At 41.8% G+C, this 22,441-nt stretch overlaps 1 protein-coding gene across 1 annotated transcript in view; it reads right to left on the bottom strand.

Annotated features, from left to right (window-relative positions):
• The window catches only part of LOC140492226 (dedicator of cytokinesis protein 2-like), a 731,998-nt gene that overhangs the window by 466,334 nt on the left and 243,223 nt on the right, over positions 1 to 22,441 (bottom strand). Inside the window, exons 24-25 of the mRNA XM_072591134.1 lie at positions 19,616 to 19,686; positions 15,427 to 15,533 (exon numbers count right to left, since the gene is read on the bottom strand). Of these exons, the coding sequence (XP_072447235.1) occupies positions 15,427 to 15,533; positions 19,616 to 19,686 (178 nt within the window). The remainder of the gene's footprint in view (positions 1 to 15,426; positions 15,534 to 19,615; positions 19,687 to 22,441) is intronic.

Below are 22,441 nucleotides of genomic sequence, written 5' to 3'. Positions count from 1 at the left end.
AAATCTATCTTTTATCTGGCTTCCTTTTGCCAGCTTTTATCTCATTTATGTCCCGTGGTAGTAAGCTCCATGTTCAAATCAGTGTCTGAAGAAATAAATTCTCTATATTTCTTCAAATGTATTTATTAGGAACTTTCATGCGCTCGCGCTTCAATTTCGGATCTTCCCACAGAGGGCATCTACCCTCTCCAGCCCAATCGTCATTTTGAAGATCACTGTTAGGCTGCATATAAATCTTCTCTTATGAGAAGGGGAAACTCCAGTCTGTTCCATATTCCCAATTGCTGGAATCTCTCATTTCTGATTCTACTCTTGTAAATGATGAATACAGATATAGAAATACACTCATACAGCATGGAAACAGGCCGTTTGGCCCACCATCTCTATGGAGGCCAACAAATACAAAACTGCACTAATCCTATTTACCAGCTCTTGGTCCATGGCTTACTATGAGGAGAAAATGAGGACTGCAGATGCTGGAGATCAGAGCTAAAAATGTGTTGCTGGAAAAGCACAGCAGGTCAGGCAGCATCCGAGGAACAGGAGAATCGACGTTTCGGGCATAAGCCTTCATTCCTGAAGAAGGGCTGATGCCCGAAATGTCGATTCTCCTGTTCCTTGGATGCTGCCTGACCTGCTGCGCTTTTCCAGCAACACATTTTCAGACCATAGCTTACTATGCCTTGGCATTTTTAAATACTCATCCAAATCCTTCTTAAATGCTGTGAGAGTATCTGCCTCCCAACACCCTCTCAGGCAGCATGTTCCACATTTCTACTCATATCTCCTCTAAACCACTTGCTCCTCACCTTAAACCTATGCCTTCTGGTCTTAGACACATCTACCGGGGGATAGAGAGTCTCATGATGTACTCTGTCTGTGCCTCTCGCAATTTTATATATCTCAGTCAGACTCCTGCACCTCCCCCCATCACCCACCCTCCTGTGCTCCAAGGAAAACAAACCCAATCTGCCTCTCCAATCTCTCCTCATAATCAAGACTTTCCATTCCAGGCAACTTCCTGATGAATCTCCCCTGTACCCTTTCCAGTGCAAACATGTCCTTCCAATAGTGTGGTGACCAAAATTGCACACAGTGCTGTATCTGTGGACCAAACCAATGTTTTATTAAGTTGTAATAAGATTTCCTTGTTCCTGTATTCTATGCTAATGAAAGAAAGCATCCTGAATGCCTCCTTCTTCACCCTGTCTACCTCTGCTGACACCTTCAGGAATCTATTAACTTGTACATCATTCTCTTTTACCTCACTGTTCCCTAGGGATCGACCATTCATCATCTATGACCTTCCTTTATTGGACCTCCCTCACTCTTATCAGGATTAAATTTCATCTTCTATTACACTGCCCAATTTACCAGCCAATCAGTATCAGACTTGAGCCTGAGATCATCCTCCTCACTATTAACACCACCATCGTTTTCTGTGCTATCTGCAAACTTTTGACTTGTACATTCCACATTAACATCCAAATTGTTAAAAGGCTCAGCACCGATCCCTATCGTACAACATCGGTCAAAGGCCCCCAATCACAAAACTATACTTCCAACACCATCCTTTGCCTCCCATTTTAAATCAGTTTTGGATCCAGTTTACCAACTTTCCTTATGTTTTGGAGCAGACTTACATGTGGGACTTTGCCAAAGACCTTCCTGAAGTCCATCCACCACCGTCACCAGTTTACTGCTTTAACTTTTCAAAAAAAGTCCAACTAAATTAGTCAGACAGGATCTTGCTCTAACAAATCCATGCTGACTATCCTTGATCAATTCTTATCTCTCCAAGTATTAATTAATCCAGTCTCTCAGAACTTTCTTACAATAAATTCCCTACGACTGAAGTCAGACCAATCGGTCTGTATTTCCTCTCTGTCTGTAACTCCCTGGCCTATCCCTGCTGATGTGCTTAAACAAAGGAACCACATTAGCTACTCTCCAGTCATCTGGCTCTTCACTTGGAGACAGTGAGGTATTAAATATCTCTGCCAGAGTCGCAGCACTCTCCTCCTTTGCCTTCTATAGCAGCCTGGGTACTCTCATCAACCCCTAGGTATTTATGCACCTTAATGCTCGCTAGAACATCTCATACCTCCTCCTTTTAAATTTTAATGTGTTCTAGGACCTCACCACCACAACTGAAATCCCTGGCTACAATGTTTCTCTCCTCATTGAATACAGATGAGAAGCATTCATTTCCACTAACTATATGTTTGGGTTGTTCCTTTGGTTTCTAAAAGTCCAACCCACTCACTAGTAATCCTCTTACTCTTTATAAACTAATAAAAAGCTTTGGGGTTTTGTTGAACCCATCTGCAAAGATATTTCATGGTCCTTTTGCCCTCCTAGTATATTTCTTAAGCAACCTCTTATAATCTCTAGACATTTGAAGAGTTTCCCCTGTTTTTAATGCACTTTCACTTTAATGCACTAACGTACATTTCCTTCTTTTGTTTATTAAATTCTCAATATCCATTGACTTCCTTGGACTTGCTGTCCTTGCTTTCACTCTTAGAGAAACACGCTGGCCCAGAATTCTCACTATATTAGTTTATAAGACTCCCACTTGTCAAATGTAGATTTACCTGCAAGTTGCTGCTCCCAATCTATGGCGGTGCTGAAAAAAACACAGCCAGTCAGACAGCATCCAAAGTGCAGGAGATTCAACATTTTGAGCATAATCTCTTCGTCAGGAATTCATTAGCTTATGCTCAAAACTTGCTGTTCGGATGCTGCCTGACCAGCTGAGCTTTTCCAGCACCACACCCTCGACTCTGATCTCCAGCATCTGCAGGCCTCATTTTCTCTGATGTTTGCCAAATCCAGTCTTGTGATATTGAAATTGGCCTTCCCACAATTTAAATTCTGCACTATGATCACTCCTTTCCAAATGACTGAAAGTTACAGAGTTATGGTCACTATTCCCAAAAATGCTCACCAACTAAAACCTTAACCACTTGACTGGCTTCATTTCCTAGGATTAGGCCTGACGTTGTCCCAACTTTAGTTGGATTATCCTCTTACTGTCACAAAAAGCTCTCCTGGGAGCACTTTAAACATTCCAGCCTGTCTAATCCTTTCACTCTAAGGTGATCCCAGTTAGTGTCAGGGAAGTTGAAGCCTTCTACAAATATAACCCTGTATTTCTCACATTTTTCTGTGATTAGCATATATGTCTGCTCCTCTATCTCCCTCAGACTGTTGGAAGACCTGTGCTCTAATCCCAGAAATGTAATCACCTCTTTTTTTTTGTTCCTAAACCTCATTTGAACACTTTCTAGAACGCCCTTCCTCTTTATTGCAGCCATGGTTTCCCTTATCAATAATACAATGTCCCCCACCTCTATTACATTCCACCCTATCGCACCTGAAGCTTCTACAGTCTGAAAATATTGAGCTGCCAGTCCACGCCTTCCTTCAATCTCAGAGATTGCATCAGTATCACAATCCCATGTGCAGAGCAAAGAGTGTTTTTTTTCCACTTTCTCCAGTGTTTCCGTTATTTTTGCAGTATGGGGTTTTACATTGTGCAGTATTCTAAATGACCCATGTAGGTTTGACACATTGACACAACTTATGAATTGCTTCCCCCCAGAAATCAATCCCAATGCTTTGTTAGCATGGCTAATTGCTTTGCTGACATGCAATGCTGCTCTTAATGACTTGTTCATTTGTAGAGACCTTGAACCCTTTGTTTTCTTTCTAGCCTATTCATCTCTTATATCCAATAGTAAGCAGTGTTTCTGTTTTATCAACCAAAACACATCACCTCACATTTATCTATATTATAATCAATTTGTCACTTTACTGTCCATCCGGTGAGTTTTTGAATATCAATTGGATTTTTTTTTTGTTTTCCTCAATTTTAGCTGTACACTCTAGATTGACAATTTTGATATTGGCTAACTTACTCATAAATTATTCTGAAAATGATATCATTCATGTAAATTATAAATAACAATGCGTCCTGACAATTATTTTTGTTGCACATCATTTTCTACCTTCGTCCAACCTGAGGAATGATTGGGTTATCTGCTTTTAATTTTGTAACAATTTCAAACCATTCAACAACGTGTCCCCTGACTCAACAAATTCTGACCTTTTGTCATGTGGCTACTGTGTCATACCCTGTCAGACGGCATTTAAAAATCCCATACATGACCTATTGTCATGATGGCGGATGAGAACACTGAACACCTTGTGGACAGATTGAACTTTTGACTAAGAAATGTGCCTATTGATAATGTAAGTCTAAGAATGGAAGTCACTGACAACCTGTAGATTCCTTCTGTGAATCCCTGGAATACCACACCTCACAAGGTGCCAAGGAAATTTAAAGAGAGAGACTTCAAAGGATAGAGGTGCATGCCAATCTAATTGCTGCTGCCCTGCTAGAAAAAAAATCTTCAAACAGTGGAGTTAAGTTATGGAGTCATAGGTTCACACAGCATGGAAACAGACCCTTGGTCTACAAGTCAAAAAATGTAAGCATGTTTTACCCTTCCAAGAATGTACAAAGGTAAAAGAACCAAATGGAACCTCTGGGCAAGTGTGTTACTGAACAAAGGTGCCATTGTTTACTTGCGTGCTGTCAAGGTCATAGCCTGAGATTAACCATGACACATCCTTTTGTAGCTCTAAGCACAGGAAACCAGTCAACATGCTTGTCGCCATTAAAAAGAAGCCAAGACAAATGGATTCCAGCTAAAACGCATAGCCAAGAATCTCACTGTACACTGCACTTCTATCAATGTTAATGCAACTTTATCACCCAAAAGCTACAATGTTCCAATTCCTACTCTTCACAAACAATCCGCACACTGATTCTATGTTCTCTTAACTTTTAACGTTTTTTGCACTCACTTTGACAGAATCAAAGAATTGTTCCAGTGCAGGAGGCCATTTTGCCCATCACACCATCAGTAGTTCTATTCTCTAGTGCCAATCTGCTGCTTTTTCCCCCTATCCCTGCAAACCATTTCTATCCAAATAATCATCTAATGTCCTCTTAAATGCTTCAATTGAAGATGCCTCTAAAACATTTCCAGGCAGTGCATCATATACCCTAAATACTTACTGTGTTAAAAAGCTCTTTCTTTTACATTGGACTTGCTACATTTAGCACAGCTCCTTTAAACCTACACACTGGTGTTCTGTTTCATGTTTACAAACAGGAACTGCTTTCTCTACCTATCTAGGCTGATCATGCTTTTGAAAATGTTTATCAAATCTGCTCTTCTGCTCTCCAAAGAGTGCCAATGGCCTCAATCTATCCTCATCGCTAAAGTTTCTCATTCCTGGAATCGTTATTGTAAATTGATTCTGCACTCTCTCCAAAGCATTCACATCCTTCCGATGATACTGTGCCCAGAACAGTGCACAAAACTCCTGCTGAAGTCTAACAAGTGCCTTGTACAAGTTCAACATCACACCTTTGTTTTTGTGCTATATGACTCTTTTCACTTCCATGTTGTGTGCATATGTGTTGCATTATTCGTTCCTCTCACATTTAGTAACGAATAAATTAATTTTCCTTTAATTCAGGAAAACCCAATTAAATTGACTCCTCGTAACACATGAATTCACTTGGTCTGAGAGAACAATATGCATAAGCGAGGGGATCCTTTCTTTAATGCTGTTGTGACCAAGAAAGGGGTTTTGGTGCATAAAGACAAGGGCTAGATCATTTCACCTCACCTCAGAAGATAATAATTTAGGATATCCCATTGGGAGCAATGACAAGTTGGGAAACTTCACACATGAGCAATTCATAACATTACATTATTTTTGTCTATTCTTTCTATTAACTTGCCCAAAGAATCCTATCAGGTTAATTAAGCATGACATAGAGTCAGAGAGTCATACAGCACGGAAACAGACCCTTCAGTCCAACCAGTCCATGCTGAACAGAATCCCAAACTAAACTAGTCCCACCTGCCTGTGTTTGGCCCATATTCCTCCAAATCTTTCCTATTCATGTACTCATCTAAATGTCTTTTAAATGTTGTAACTACCTGCGTCCATCACTTACTCTGGAAGTTTATTCCACACACTAACCAGCCTCTTTGTAAAAACGTTGCCCCTCATGTTTTCCTTAATCTTTCTGCTCATACCTTAAAAATATGCCCCCTAATATTGAAATCCCTTACCTGCCATTCACCTTATCTACATCCCTCATGATTTTATAAACCTCTATAACATCTCTCCTCAACATTCTATGCTTTGGTGAAAAAAGTCCCAGCCTATCCAACCTCTCCATGTAATTCAAACTGTCCATTCCTGGCAATGTCCTGGTAAATCTTTTCTGAACCTTCTTCAGCTTAATAATATTCTTCCTATAACAGGGCAATGAGAACTGCGCACAGTACTCCAGGGAGGCCTCAACAACCTTCTATACAACCTCAATATGATGTCCCAACTCCCATACTCAAAGGTCTGAGCAATGAAGGCAGGTGTGCTAAGTTGCCTTCTTAACTACCCTATTGACATTTGACACAAGTTTCAAAGAATTGTGCATCTGAGCCCCCAAATCTCTGTTCTACAGTCCTCCCCAAGGCCCTACTTTTAATTGTAAAGGTCCAACCCTTACTTGTTTTATCAAAATGCAATACCTCACAGTTATCCAATCAATCTTCATCTGCCACTCCTCAGCCCATTGACCCAATTGTTCAAGATCTCTTTTTAGTATTAGATAACCTTCTTCATTGTCCACCGATTTTGGTGTTATCAGTAAACATACTCATCATGCCTTCTATATTCTGATCTAAATCACTTATACAAAGGATAGACAACAGTGGGCCCAGCGCTGATAACAATAGACAATAGACAATAGATGCAGGAGTAGGCCATTCTGCCCTTCGAGCCTGCACCGCCATTCAATATGATCATGGCTGATCATTCCTAATCAGTATCCTGTTCCAGCCTTATCTCCATACCCCTTGACTCCACTATCTTTAAGAGCTCTATCCAATTCTTTCTTAAATGAATCCAGAGACTGGGCCTCCACTGCCCTCTGGGGCAGAGCATTCCACACAGCCACCACTCTCTGGGTGAAGTAGTTTCTCCTCATCTCTGTCCTAAATGGTCTACCCCGTATTTTTAAGTTGTGTCCTCTGGTTCGGCATTCCCCCATTAACGGAAATATGTTCCCTCCTGCCAGAGTGTCCAGTCCTTTCATAATCCTATATGTTTCAATCAGATCCCCTCTCAGTCTTCTAAACTCAAGGGTATACAAGCCCAGTCGCTTCAGTCTTTACGTGTAAGGCAATCCTGCCATTCCAGGAATTGACCTCGTGAACCTACGCTGCACTCCCTCAATAGCCAGAATGTCTTTCCTCAAATTTGGAGACGAGAACTGTACACAGTACTCCAGGTGTGGTCTCACCAGGGCCCTGTACAGCTGCAGAAGCACCTCTTTGCTTCTATACTCAATCCCTCTTGTTATGAAGGCCAGCATGCTATTAGCCTTCTTCACGACCTGCTGTACCTGCATGCTTGCCTTCATTGACTGGTGGACAAGAACACCCAGATCTCTCTGAACAGCCCCTTTACCTAATTTGATACCATTGAGGTAGTAATCTGCCTTCCTGTTCTTGCCACCAAAGTGGATAACCAGACATTTATCCACATTAAACTGCATCTGCCATGCATCTGCCCACTCACCTAACTTGTCCAGGTCACCCTGTAATCCCCTAACATCCTCATCACATTTCACCCTACCACCTAGCTTTGTGTCATCAGCAAATTTGCTAATGTTATTGCTGATACCATCTTCTATATCATTTACATATATTGTAAAAAGCTGCGGTCCCAGCACGGATCCCTGCGGTACCCCACTGGTCACTGCCTGCCATTCCGAAATGGAGCCGTTAATCACTACCCTTTGTTTCCTATTAGCCAACCAATTCTCTATCCAATCTAGTACTTTGCCCCCAATCCCGTGCGCCCTAATTTTACTCACTAACCTCTTGTGTGGGACTTTATCAAAAGCTTTCTGATCTCCAACAACTTATCACCAATCAAAGTCAGACTCACAGATCCAGAGTTCCCAGGCTCCTCCATACATTCCTTCTTAAACAAAGGCACAACATTAGCCACCCTCTAGCCCCCTAGCAGCTCAACTGTGGTTATAGATGATACAAATATTTCTGGAAGGTGCCCCGCAGTTTCCTCCCTAACTTCCCACAATGTCCAGGGATACATTAGATTAGGTCCTGGAGGTTTACCCATCTTTATATAATTTAAGACCTGCAGCACTTCCTCATCTGCAATGTGATGTGGATGAACCAGTTTTGGACTGGGGTGGACAAAGTTAAAAATCACACAACACCTGGTTATAGTCCAACAGGTTTAATTGAAAGTGCTAGTTTTCAGAGTACTACTCCTTCATCAGGTGGTTGTGAAAACTGATATATTGAAAAAAAGCCTAGATTGTTAAGTCTTTTGTCTTTTAGAATGGGTTTGTTGGTTTCGGTTCTTTAATATATAAATCCCAGGACTTCTTTTAAGTCACCTTCTCAAGATAAGGTTTTATAACAAATGATGACATCTCAGCTCAGACAATGCCTTAAAGGTGTGAGGTCAGAGTTTGTCCGTATTCCAAACTTGAGTCAGATTAGTTCTATTTCCAAAGTGGAACTTACAAAATATTACCTGGACTGACTGCCTGCAGGTTCTGCATTTTTTCAGCAAAATGGAATGTATCTGCAAATGTAATTCTGCAAATACACATAAACCTATATGTGTGTGCGCATGCAGGAGAGAGAGACAGAGTGAGTCTGTGCGTGTGAGTGCACGTAAGAAAGTGTGTGTTTGTGTGCGTGCAAACTCCAAGGCATAATGCATTACTGAGACTAAGCAGACACTATGACAATGGGTGAATGGACACCGAGCAACAATCACCAAGCAGGGGTGTTCCTTCACAGTCAGGGAACACTTCAGCGATCAGGGACTTTCAGCCTTGGACTTTCGGGTGACCATCCTCCAAGGCGGACTTCAGGAGGGGCAACAATGCAAAGTGGCCGGGCAGAGGCTGATAGTCAAATTCGGTACCCATGGGGATGGCCTCAACCAGGACCTTGGGTTCATATCACACTATAGGAGACGCCACTGCACTACACACTCTCTTTCACACAGACACAGACACACAGACAAACATACACACATGCACACACACAACACTTACAGACTCACACACTCACGCAGTCCCTCTCTCATATGCACACCCCCCACACTCACACTCATGCACACACCCTCTCACAGACTTATACTCCATCACAATCACACACACACTTTATCAAGCTTACACACACTCTCTCATATGCACTCACACTCACACACATACACTCACATGCACATGCTCACTCTGTCTTTCTCTCCTATACGCACACTCACATGTAAGTATATGGGATGAATTAATATTTGCAGAATTATATTTGCAATAACATTCTATTTTGCTCAAAAATGCAGAACCTGCAGGTAGTAAGTCCATGTAATATTTTGTGAATTCCACTTTGGAAATAGAATCAGTCTGACTCAAGATTGGAATACAGACAGACTCTAACCTTACAACTTTAAGGCATTGTCTGAGCTTAGACGTCACCTTTTGTTCTAAAACCTTAAGTTATCTTGAGAATGTGACTTAAAAGAAGTCCTGGGATTTACATATTAATGAACTAAAGCCAGCAAAAAAGATGAAAGACTTAACAATCTAGGTTTGTTCAATACATCAGTTCAGCTGCATGAGATTGTAATCTTTTCCTATAAATTCTGTGTCATATGGTTCTGCTTCAAAACCACCTGATGAAGAAGCAGGGCTCCAAACGCTAGTGCTCCCAAATAAACCTGTTGGACTATAACCTAGTGTTGTGTGATTTTTAATTCTGTAATGTGAACTGTTTTAAAAACATCAATATTTATTTCCCTGAGCTCTCTAGCCTCCATTTCTGCAGCCTCAGTAAAAACTGACACAAAATATTTATTTAATGTCTCCCCTGTCACCTGAGGTTCGACACAAACACAAACACAGACCCTTCCATAAAACAAAGGTGATTACTTTTATTCTGTCTCTTTTATTCTGGATTTTTAAAAGTTGTTTCTTTAAATCTTGATTTCAGATCTTTCCTGACGCTATTATTGTGGTCACTGATATATAGTTTTGAGGGTATTTTTTTGAATAGGAACATTAGCTATCCATTAACCTTCCAACAATAACTCTTCTTTTAATAAACACTGGCGTAGATCATCACCTTATTGGGATTGTATCATAGACACCCTAATAGTCAGAGGGAAATTGAGAAGCAAACTTGTCAGGAGAGCTCAGCTATCAGTAGGAATAATAGGGTGGTTATGGTAGAGGATTTTAACTTTCCAAACATCGACTGGGACTGCCATAGTGTTAAAGGTTTAGATGGAGAGGAATTTGTTAAGTGTGTACAAGCCAATTTTCTGATTCGGGATGTGGATGTACCTACTAGAGAAGGTACAAAACTTGACATACTCTTGGGAAATAAGGCAGGGTAGGTGACTGAGGTGTCAGTGGGGGAGCACTTTGGGGCCAGCAACCATAATTCTATTCCTTTTAAAATAGTGATGGAAAAGGATAGACCAGATCTAAAAGTCTTCAGAAATGAGATAACAAGAATCCAGAGAAAGTATATTCCTGTCAGGGTGAAAGGGAAGGCTGGTAGGTATAGGGAATGCTGGATGACTAAAGAAATTGAGGGTTTGGTTAAGAAAAAGAAGGAAGTATATGTAAGGTTAGATCAAGTAAATCCTTAGAAGAGTATAAAGGAAGTAGGAGTATACTTAAGAGGGAAATCAGGAGGGCAAAACGGGGACATGAGATAGCTTTGGCAAATAGAATTAAGGAGAATCCAAAGGGGTTTTACAAATATATTAAGGACAAAAGGGTAACTAGGGAGAGAATAGGGCCCCTCACAGATCAGCAAGGCGGCCTTTGTGTGGAGCCACAGAAAATGGGGAGATACTAAATGAATATTTTGCATCAGTATTTACTGTGGAAAAGGATATGGAAGATATAGACTGTAGGGAAATAGACATCTTGCAAAATGTCCAGATTACAGAGGAGGAAGTGCTGGATGTCTTGGTTAAAGGTGGATAAATCCCCAGGATCTGATCAGGTGTACCCGAGAACTCTTTAGGGAGCTAGAAAAGTGATTGCTTGGCCTCGTGCTGAGATATTTGTATTATCGATAGTCACAGGTGAGGTGCCGGAAGACTGGAGGTTGGCAAATGTGGTGCCACTGTTTAAGAAGGGCGGTAAAGACAAACCAGGGAACTATAGACCGGTGAGCCTGACCTCAGTGGTGGGCAAGTTGTTGGCGGGAATCCTGAGGGACAGGATGTACATGTATTTAGAAAGGCAAGGACTGATTAGGGATAGTCAACATGGCTTTGTGCATGGGAAATCATGTCTCAAAAACTTGATTGAGTTTTTTGAAGAAGTAACAAAGAAGGTTGATAAGGGCAGAGCAGCAGATGTGATCTATATGGACTTCAGTAAGGTGTTCGACAAGGTTCCCCATGGGAGACTGATTAGCAAAGTTAGATGTCATGGAATGCAGGGAGAACTAACCATTTGGATACAGAACTGGCTCAAAGGTAGAGGGTTGTTTTTCAGATGGAGGCCTGTGACCAGTGGAGTGCCACAAGGATCAGTGCTGGGTCCTCTACTTTTTGTCATTTACATAAATAATTTGGATGCGAGCATAAGAGGTACAGTTAGGAAGTTTGGAGATGATACCAAAATTGGAGGTGTAGTGGACAGCGAAGAGAGTTATCTCGGATTACAACAGGATCTGGACCAGATGGGTCAATGGGTTGAGAAGTGGCAGATGGAGTTTAATTCAGATAAATGCGAGGTGCTGCATTTTGGGAAAGCAAATCCTAGCAGGACTTATACACTTAATGTTAAGGTCCGAGGGAGTGTTGCTAAACAAAGAGACTTTGGAGTGCAGGCTCATAGCTCCTTGAAAGTGGAGTCGCAGGTAGATAGGATAGTGAAGAAGGTGTTTGGTATGCTTTCCTTTATTGGTCAGAGTATTGAGTACAGGAGTTGGGAGGTCATGTTGCGGCTGTACAGGACATTGGTTAGGCCACTGTTGGAATATTGCGTGCAATTCTGGTCCCCTTCCTATCGGAAAGATGTTGTGAAACTTGAAATGGTTCAGAAAAGATTTCCAAGGATGTTGCCAGGGTTGGAGGATTTGAGCTATAGGGAGAGGCTGAACAGGCTGGGTCTGTTTTCCCTGGAGCGTCGGAGGCTGAGGGGTGACCTTATAGAGGTTTACAAAATTATGAGGGGCATGGATAGGATAAATAGACAAAGTCTTTTTCCCTGGGGTGGGGGAGTCCAGAACTAGAGGGCATAGGTTTAGGGTGAGAGTGGAAAGATATAAAAGAGACCTAAGGGGCAACATTTTCACGTAGAGGATGGTACGTGTATGGAATGAGCTGCCAGAGGATGTGGTGGAGGCTGGTACAATTGCAACATTTAAGAGACATTTGGATGGGTATATGAATAGGAAGGGTTTGGAGGAATATGGGCCGGGTGCTGGCAGGTGACACTAGATTGGGTTGGGATATCAGTCGGCATGGACAGGTTGGACCGAAGGTAAAAAAGGTAAAAACCTGATGAAGGGCTTTTGCCCGAAACGTCGATTTCGCTGCTCGTTGGATGCTGCCTGAACTGCTGTGCTCTTCCAGCACCACTAATCCAGGTTGGACCGAAGGGTCTGTTTCCATGCTTACATCTCTATGACTCTATCTGGTGTCTCTGTTGTTCCACTGGTCATGCGTGCATACCATCTGGACTTATTCTTTCAGTCTTGCAGGTTTATCAATTTTTTCCCCATTTCTGTCCACACTCTATCAGTTCTTGTCTGAGCATCCCCATTAATGAGGTGAATATATCATTATGGTCTTCATAAAAGCTGGGGTGAAGCAATTATTCAATACCTCTCTTCATTTATTCATATAGCCCCAATTGTTTTGAGTTTCTAATTTGTCATTGCCATGAGAGAGGGACAATAAAAATCAGTCTGGTCAATGACCTTGTAAACGTGGAGATGAATATTTGAAAACAGAAACTGCTGATCAAAATATCTTTTATAAAATATCACAGAAGAAAAGAAAGACACTTATTTATTACTCCATTTAATATTGGAATGGGACTAATACACTGCAGTGTTGAAATCTGTACAAAAAGTATTACTGAAAACAGGGTGCAAGTTTGTGTAAGCCATTCCTGACATAGAACAATAAGTCTCTGTAAATTTATTCTGAGGCTGTTCTGAGATGGTGCCATGAACCGAAAACACTCAGTCTATTCACTGAATGTTTAAAAATCTTGAGATGCTGGAACCCATTATGTTTTATGCTCTGCATTTTTGGAATATGTTACAGCAAATTCCTCCTTTAAGAAGTCCACAATGACTAACGTAATTATCTGGTTGGAAATAGAATTGATCAAAAGAAAGAAACTAAGCATTTGCATTTACATAACTTGCTTTTTGCGACATCCCAAAGCACTTTAAAGTAAATTAACTACTTTGAAAGTGGAGTCACTGTCTCAGTGTAGGAAATGTCAGTCAATTTGTGCACAGCAACAAAAGGCAATGATGAGATAATCTGTTTCACCAATGTTGAACTGGAGATAAATATTGGATAAGTCGCAGAGAATACCTCTTCTGTTCTCCAAAATTGAGCCCTTAAGAGATCCTTTGCATCTCCCTCAGTGGGCAAGTTGGGCTTTAGTTTAATTTCTCACCAGGAATGTAGCAGTGCTGCACTCCCTCGTCACTGCTCCAAAATGTAAAAGTTGGACGAGAACAAAATAATGAGCAACATCTTACGTTTGACATATTACCTGTCCACCTGCACAGCTGCTGAAAATACATAAATCTATGAAATATTAGCTCTGAATGATGTGAGATTTGTATCGTGGATTCACACCCACAGGAAACTGGCTTGTTCCAAAACCATGATGTTTTCAAACCAGAACAGAACCAGATTCAATATAATGGACATGTAGACAGTGTGCTAACAAAGGCCATCTTTATTCCCTTCTGTTCTCTAGAAATGTTGACTTTACTGAAAAGAAATAAAATTAAATATAATCACAACACAAATGTCTTCAGGACCTATCTGTAGAGCTGGAATATCTGTTCAGAACATTGCCACAGTAGCAGAAGGAAATCATTTATTGGATATGATTATGTGATTATTGAAACTGCTAATGAAGCTATATCCTAATATCCTTTCCGCTGTCACATCAATCAGACCCTGCAGATGGCTAAAAGCTAGTGGCCCAGTTAAATTTATGTGCAGATATAAAACGAGGGAACAGCAGCAATCAACAGCAAGTGAATGCTAGCAACAATTAAAGGAAAGTGTGGTGCACTGAATAATTACGTGAATCCAAAACATTATAAAAGCCTTGCACTACACACTTGCAGATATCTCTCAGAGTCTGTTGCTCTTGGGCTTCAAAGCTGTTGGTTGGAGCAGTCAGTTTGTATTAAACTTATAATATGTGAACTTCAACTCCACAGATGTACTGAAGATAGACATACTCATTATAATGCAATTGAAGCAAAATATTTATGTGCAGCCTATTTCTTTTATGATCTTAAAGCAATGGTAATTGGAAGACTTTGGTATTGTGTAGGTATCAGCCCATCATTTGTAACACAAACATATAAATAGCTGGAAAAGCTCAGCAGGTCTGGCAGCGTTGGTGGCGAGCAATCAGAGTTGATGTTCGGGTCTGGTGGAAATCAGAAACAAAAACAGAAATTTCTGGAAAAGCTCTGTGGAGAGAAATCAGAATTCACTTTTTGACTCCCTTCCTCAGTTCCAAAGATGGGTCACCGGACCTGAAACATTAACTCTGATTTCTCTGCACAGATGCTGCCAGATCCGCTGAGATTTTCCAGCAATTTCTGCTTTTGTTTGTGAATGCTTAACTGCTTTAGGGTTGGAACCAGAAGGAGCTTTTTTTAAGTCAGCAACTCTAGGGTAAGTACTTCAAGAAGAAAGGTAGCCACTTAGCACGTTATAAGTAGAACTGTTGCAATTGATCAGTTAGTGGACCAATTCACCTTATATAGGCAGATTAGATTAGATTAGATTACTTACAGTGTGGAAACAGGCCCTTCGGTCCAACAAGTCCACACCGCCCTGCCGAAGCACAACCCACCCATACCCCTACATCTACCCCTTAACTAACACTACATAAGTCCCGGATAAGTGTGAATCATGGGGCCTGTACCTCATTTTTCTAACATGTTGGCGACGTTGAGTCAAATATGTTGCCCCTTTATGGGTACACTTTCTCTTCTCCTCCACCTGTATTCCCGTACCCTAACAATATGCACATTCAAGGTCACCAACCTTTCTTCTTGAAGAGCTCACTGCGCACAATCTCGGTCATAGACTGGATCTTCTGTTTCTGAAGCTTATTAGGTGGTATGCTGATGTAAAATTCTAACAGAAGTTGGCTGCAGTAGAAAGAGTAGAAAGAGACAGAGAAAGAATTCATTAGTGGTCTAAGAAAATAAAATCCCAATAGCGCAAGGTACCTGAAAACTACATGTTTCAAGAGCTTTGTTTCATCTGCACTGGCAGAGGGATGCACAGCTAACTTACGTAAGGATGCAATTAGGTTAGGTTTGGCTTACAAGAGGCTCAGTCTCAAGCAGATACAAGTTTCCATTGTTTGCCAGTACAGATCTTGGGTATTGCTGAAAAAGACAGATTTTGTCAATGCTTTCCACCTTGCACTCACTCATCAGGATAATTCATGAGAATTACCAATTTCAGAGGAAGGGCAACTCTTGCATTGTATGAGGGGAGAATTATGATTGGTCAGTAAAAGGATTCTGATTGGTAGTAATATGTCATGGAAAATGTGTCAGTTTATGATGAGTGACAGCTAATTGCCAGATTTTGTTTACTTTTCTAACCAGGAATGGTGGCCTAGAATGATCAGGGCCTTTACTCATGAAAAGCCACTGAAGAAATATTGCACAGAACTATACTTCAATGGGGCGAAGCAGAGACAGCTTCTTGTTATCTTGAGGGGGTTATGTTTCAATGCTGCTCGTTATAATGCAAAAACACAAACATGCATGGTGGTGATCTCAGGAAATCATTAATAACTTCAGTTATTTTAGTTAATTAAGCTAAAATGATCCATTGCTTTGAATGATAGTACTGATTCAATTGGGTGCAAAGCTTGGAAATGAGAAAATTAGATCAGAAAAAGCTGCCATTTTATTATTTTATTTTATTGGCCAACTGAAGCTTGTCTGGGTGGGATTTCAGAGATTCCAATTGATGAAGCACTCCAATTGATGCGGTGTTTGATCATTATTAGTTTTCCATGCATATGATGTTGAAATAGTGCATTGGAAAACATAGGAACCATCAACGTGGAGTTTGACAATGTTAAAATAGTTTGAAGCAATGCAGAGAAGTACCATTTGCACATTTAATAGATTCACATCTGTAATACACCCTTTTATTCCTGATGGGGGTGTGAACATCACTGGTAAGATCTATTACCTTTCCTTGATTGTCCTGGAACTGAATGGCTGGATAGACTACTTCAGCAGGCAGTTAACTATCAAACACTTTGCTATGGTGCTGGAGTCACATGTAGGCATGGAGTTCTTTCCCTTAAGGACAGGAACCAGAAACAGATGAGGGTGTGTACAACAATGAATGGTCATGAACTCAGTGTCTTCCTGATTGGATTCCGTTCCAAGTTGTCCACAAAGGTCTTAGCTGGACATCCAGCATCGAAGTCCTGGACTCTCACTATTCACTGTAGTTGGTGGCAGGTGTTAGGAATTATGTGAAAACAGAATCTCATCTCTACTGACTGGTATCAAATGGGTTCGGCTGAAGTTGTGGCCGAACACGATTACTTGATGTTGCCAAAAAAAGTGTGGTTCTTGTCAGTGCCTGTGAACTGTAAGACAGTTCAGTATCCAGGGCATGGTGAAGATTGGAGTGGAGAACAGATGGGTGAAGAGTTGGATAAAGAAGAGACCAGAAGGAGGGGCACAGGCAACTGAGGAGGAGAACAGGAGGGCTGAGGTGGGTGAGGCAAAGGGATGGGGTTGGGAGTGTGGGGGCAGGTTCAGGGCAGAAAATCAGATTGCAAGGTCAGCTGTAGCAGGCATGGACAGGAACTTAGGAGGAGAGGGCCAAAATTTAATGTGGGAGAGGTCAGAGTTCAGATGGAGAGGACTGGAGATCATGGGAAAGGAAAGAAATGAGAGAGCATAGGGGGCAGGAGATCAGCATGAGGAGTGGACATCAATCCTCCATTGGTGCATTTGTCACCCTGCAAGGCTCTCTCTGCCCTGATGCTCCACTTTCCATGTTTTAAGTTACAATATTATTTGTACAACAGACGTTTATGATGGCTTTTAAGAACAGAATCCTGAATCTAGTACATGTTCTCAGTTGGTTGGACTCTGGCTACAGACGGCTGATGATAACGAGAGGCAGAGAAGCTCCATACAATATTTATGCCATGGTGATGAAGTCAGAATATCAAACCGCTCAACTGCAACCGCCAATGGGATCAGGGCAGACATATGACAAATTGCATCTCCCACATTTTGTAAAATTGGAAATACCCAAACGTTTAACATCAAAATATTCAGTGCCTACCCCAAGCATTGGGCGATACCATCACTGGGCAGGATAGATAAATCATTGACCACAGGGAAGTCTGCACCACAGGGACCTCTGCACATAACATAACCAATCATTGCAAGGCTGCATTAAAGAGTGCTGCATTGTCAAGGTAGAGGAAGGAGTGTAGGGAACGATATCGAATGATGGCTTCATCTGTTACTCTGGATGAGAACTTTATCCTCATGTGAAGAACCAGGAGAATGCACCAAGGAACTTTCTTGATCAACATTCACCTTTCAACTAAACACCACAAATTGGACCGTTATTCGAACTATTCTCTTCCTGGGGAAGCCTTGGCTGAAAGTGAATCGCTGGTTGCAGTGATGTGCTTCAGAGCAATGACAACACTTGGGAAGTCTACAAAGGCATCCCAAGGGTGTGCAAAGATCCGACATGAAGGCTCTGACATGTCAACTTCTGATATAGTGACAAAAACAGAAATTGCTGGAAAAGCTCAGCAGGTCTGGCAGCACCTGTGGAGAGAAATCAGCATTAAAGCTTCCAGTCCAGCGACGCTTCCTCAGAGCAAGTACAGTGATGATCTGTGTGGAACACTTCCTGTTTCAATCAATCCCTTCGGTGCTAATGATGACCTCATCAACCCATTCGAAGTGAAAGGATAAGCTTCTCCTGAAGTCCGTGAGATATCACTCCCCACTGAGGTCAGGCAAAGAATAACTCGGCTCTCTCTTACTCATTGGGTATGCTGCTCAGGTCAAACTGCAGCATAAAATCATAAAGCACAGCAGGCAATTCTATCTGTTTATTAACTCCCCACACAAGCAAGGCACAGAGATCTATCAATTCAGCCCGTCAAAGCCATCAAAACATACTGTTTCTCCAGAGAGATCCTTTCGACGGCTTGAATCAACTTGCAGTATTTATGGCGGAGGTCATTCTCCATCATTTGATTCAATATTTCAATGTGTATTTCAAGCTTAGTCTTAATAATATGAATGTTATTAATGGTGTAGAATCATAGCACACAAGGATTTATCTAATTCCCTTTTAGATGTTAATATTGAATCATGCTGTAAGGCAATCAATTCTGCATCAGAGTCACTCACTGGGTTACACTTTGATTTTGGGGAAATGAGCAACTTGCTTCAAAACTGCATCCAATTGGTCCTCATCGCTAGCAGCATGTTTCAAACAAAGCCCATGCTGATGAGATATCCTCTGGCTGTCGGCTGTAACTTGTTTGTGTGAGTATCGACCATGCTGCAGAAAAGCTGCCCCCCCAATTTTAGCATCAATTGGCAACCTTACCGAAAGCCAACGCACAGTGGATTGGTTCCAAAGGTTGTATTCAGTGTTTTCGGGAAAAGAATCATATAATCCTTACAGTGTGGAAACAGGCCATTCAGCCCAACAAGTCCACATGGACCTTCTGAAGAGTAACCCACTCAGGCCTATTCCCCCATCCTATTACTCCACACTTATCCCTGACTAATGCACCTAACCTACACATTCCTGAACACTGTGGGCAATTTAGCATGGCCAATTCACCTAACCTGCACAGCTTTGGATTGTGGGAGGAAACCCACGCAGACACAGGGAGAATGTGCAAACTCCACACAGACAGTCACCTGAGGCTGGAATTGAACCCAGGTCCCAGCACTGTGAGGCAGCAGTGCTGAGCAAAGGGTTCTGAAGGATCATCATATTGGACTCGACAGGTTAACTCTGTTGCTATCTCCAGACCTGCTCAGCTTTATATTCTGCAATAGTTTCCTTTGATATCTTATCAAAGGGAATATTATCTTTTCCCTTCTTACTTCCAATGCAATAATAATAACAAAAAAAAACCTCTATTGGAAAAAACTTCCAAGTCTTGTGGAAAAACATCCTCAGCAAGGCATGTACGTACCTCAGTAACTTGACATCAAAGACTGTCACCACGTCATGAAGTACTGATGGCAGATATTTCAAAGAAGCAACCTGAGACCAGGAAAAGAAAAAGTTTTAAAAAAACTACTGCAGTTGTCTGAACTTATAGTCCACTTTTATCAATTATCTGCACAACCTGCATATTGATGGTTTCATGCTCACTTATACATTGAAAGTAAACAGGCAGGAGGCTGGAAGAACACAGCAGACCAGGCAGCATCAGGAGGTGAAGAAGCCGACGTTTCGGGTGTATCCCTTTTTCAGGACTGGGGGTGGGTGTGGGGGGAGCTGCAGATAATGGGGGTGGCGGATGGTAGGGTGGTGAAGTGGGATGGATGAAGACAGGCAGAGGGTACGACCTGGTGGTGGAGCTGTCACTGTTTTGGCTGAATCATGAATATCCTCTGAACCTCTGGAGCTTTGTCCCATTCTGTGTATGAAGTTATGAATTACCTGGTATATTGCAAGCATACCCACTATGACAATGGCACAATGCAACAGCTTGAGCTGCCTTGCCTCCATTGAATACCTGCCTTCATAGATTTATATAATCCCTATGAGTGCAGATAGACGCCATTCAGCCATCGAGTCTGCCCTGACCCTTTGAAGAGCCTCCCACCCTATTCTCGTAAGTCCACATTTACCATAGATAACTCACCTAACCTGCATAATATAGGGCAATTTAGTATGGCCAATTCACCCAACCTGCACATCTTTTGACTGTGGGAGGAAATCGGAGCACCTGGAGGAAACCCACACCAACACAGGGTGAATGGATCCTCAATTTCCTGACCCACAGGCCACAATCAGCGAAGATTGGGGACAATATTTCATCCTCACTAACACTCAACACTGGAGCTCCCAGGGGTGCGTACTTGGCTCCCTACTGTACTCACTGTATACCAATGACTGCGTCGCCAAATACCAGACCAATGCCATTTACAAGTTCGCTGATGATGCCACCAATCTCAGATGGTGATGAAACAAACTACAGACGGGAGGTGGAAGACCTGGAAAAATGATGCACTGAGAACAACTTAGCTCTCCATGCTGGCAAAACCAAGGAACTCATTATTCACTTTCAGTGGGATGTTACTCATGCCCCCTACACATTACCAACAGAGGTGGAACGAATGGAGAATGTCAAGCTCCTGGAGAGGTCATCAACAACAAGAGTTCTTGGACTCTTCATGTGGACATACTGGTTACAAAGGCCCAATAATATATCTTCTTCCTCAGGCAGCTGAGAAAATTTGGCATGACGGCAAATACTCTTGCCAACTTATATAGGTGCATCATTGAGAGCATTCTGTCTGGATGTATCACTACCTGTTATGGCAACTGCACCATTCAAGATCGGAGACGGTTACAGAGAGTGGTGAACTTGGCCCAGACAATCACAAAGGCCAACCTCCCGTCTATAGAATCCACCTACCAGGCCCGCTGTCAAGCAAAGGCCGCCAGCATTCTCAAAGATCCACCCCACCCTGGCAGTGTTTTTCTACAACCTCTACCATCGGGGAGAAGGTACAGAAGCCTGAACACATGCACTGGCCAGTTTTGAAACAGTTTCTACCCTACTGTTGTTAGAATACTGAATGGACTCACAAACTCTTGACATTCGCCTGTACCTGTGTTTTGGTTTTTGCCACTGTTTACCTAATATTTACTTATCTATGCTATTTAGCTCTGTGGTCTGCCTGTATTGCTCACAAGACAAAAGTTTTTCACTGTGCCTCAGTACATGTGACAATAAATTCAATTTGGTTCAACATAGGTTGACACAGGATGTCTGTGCAAACTGTACACAGACAATCGCTCAAGGCTGGAATCCAACCTGGGTCCCTATGATTCTTTAGTAAATCAATTCACTTCAGAGGAAATATTAAAGAGAAAGAGACTTTGATCAATCCTCATGTCTGTTGACCAATCAGAAAAGTCTGTGCAGACTTGACATTGACTGCGCCCCTTGCTGTGATGTTGTTCAGCTGATTGGAAAATCTTTACTGTTCACAAGAAATGCACTTGAACAGAGTATGCTAGCTGCCTTACGATAAGGCCTCAGCCAGCCTCAGTAACTTGACAACAAAGAAACCAATGAAATTCTAACAGGGCTGGACAAGGTAAATGTAGGATGCATGTTCCAAAATCAGGGGATCACAGTTTAAAAGAAACAGGATAAACCATTCAGGACTGAGATGAGGTGAATTTTCTTTAAGCACAGAGTGGTGAGCCTGTGGATTTATCTACCACAGAAAGCAGTTGAAGTCAAAATATTGAATGCTTTCAAGAAGGAGTTAGATGTAGTTTTACAGAGTCATAGAGATATACAGCATGGAAACAGACTCTTCAGTCCAATTTGTCTGTACCGACCAGACATCCTGCACAAGTGTAGTCCTATTTGGACTGGGGGATTATAGGACAGTATCGAGGTAGGTGGAGATGAATTCGATGAGGCAGGAGCAGACTGAGATAATTGGTCGGCCAAGCTAGTGGCTTTTGCCTGAAATGTCGATGTTCCTGCTCCTCGGATGCTGCTGACCACCTCTTTCCAAGTATTTGGTGCGGACATGATAGGCTATATGTCTTCTTCAGTGTTTCGATAGTTTCATGATTATAGGCATGGACATACATACAGTAAAGCCCATGCATTCACCTCTTTGCCACTCGTAAATCCATTTATCCCCACAAAACATGACTTATTCCATTTTGCTCAATGTGTGTTTGATGTTTACTTATTTCAGCAGAGTGAAGGAAAAAAACAACTTGGAGACAATGAGGAAAATGATAAAAGACCTAAATGAAT

The sequence above is a fragment of the Chiloscyllium punctatum genome, chromosome 20 (genome assembly GCF_047496795.1).
Source record: "Chiloscyllium punctatum isolate Juve2018m chromosome 20, sChiPun1.3, whole genome shotgun sequence".
Classification (NCBI taxonomy): Eukaryota; Metazoa; Chordata; class Chondrichthyes; order Orectolobiformes; family Hemiscylliidae; genus Chiloscyllium; species Chiloscyllium punctatum.
This window is presented reverse-complemented; position numbering and strand designations above follow the sequence as displayed.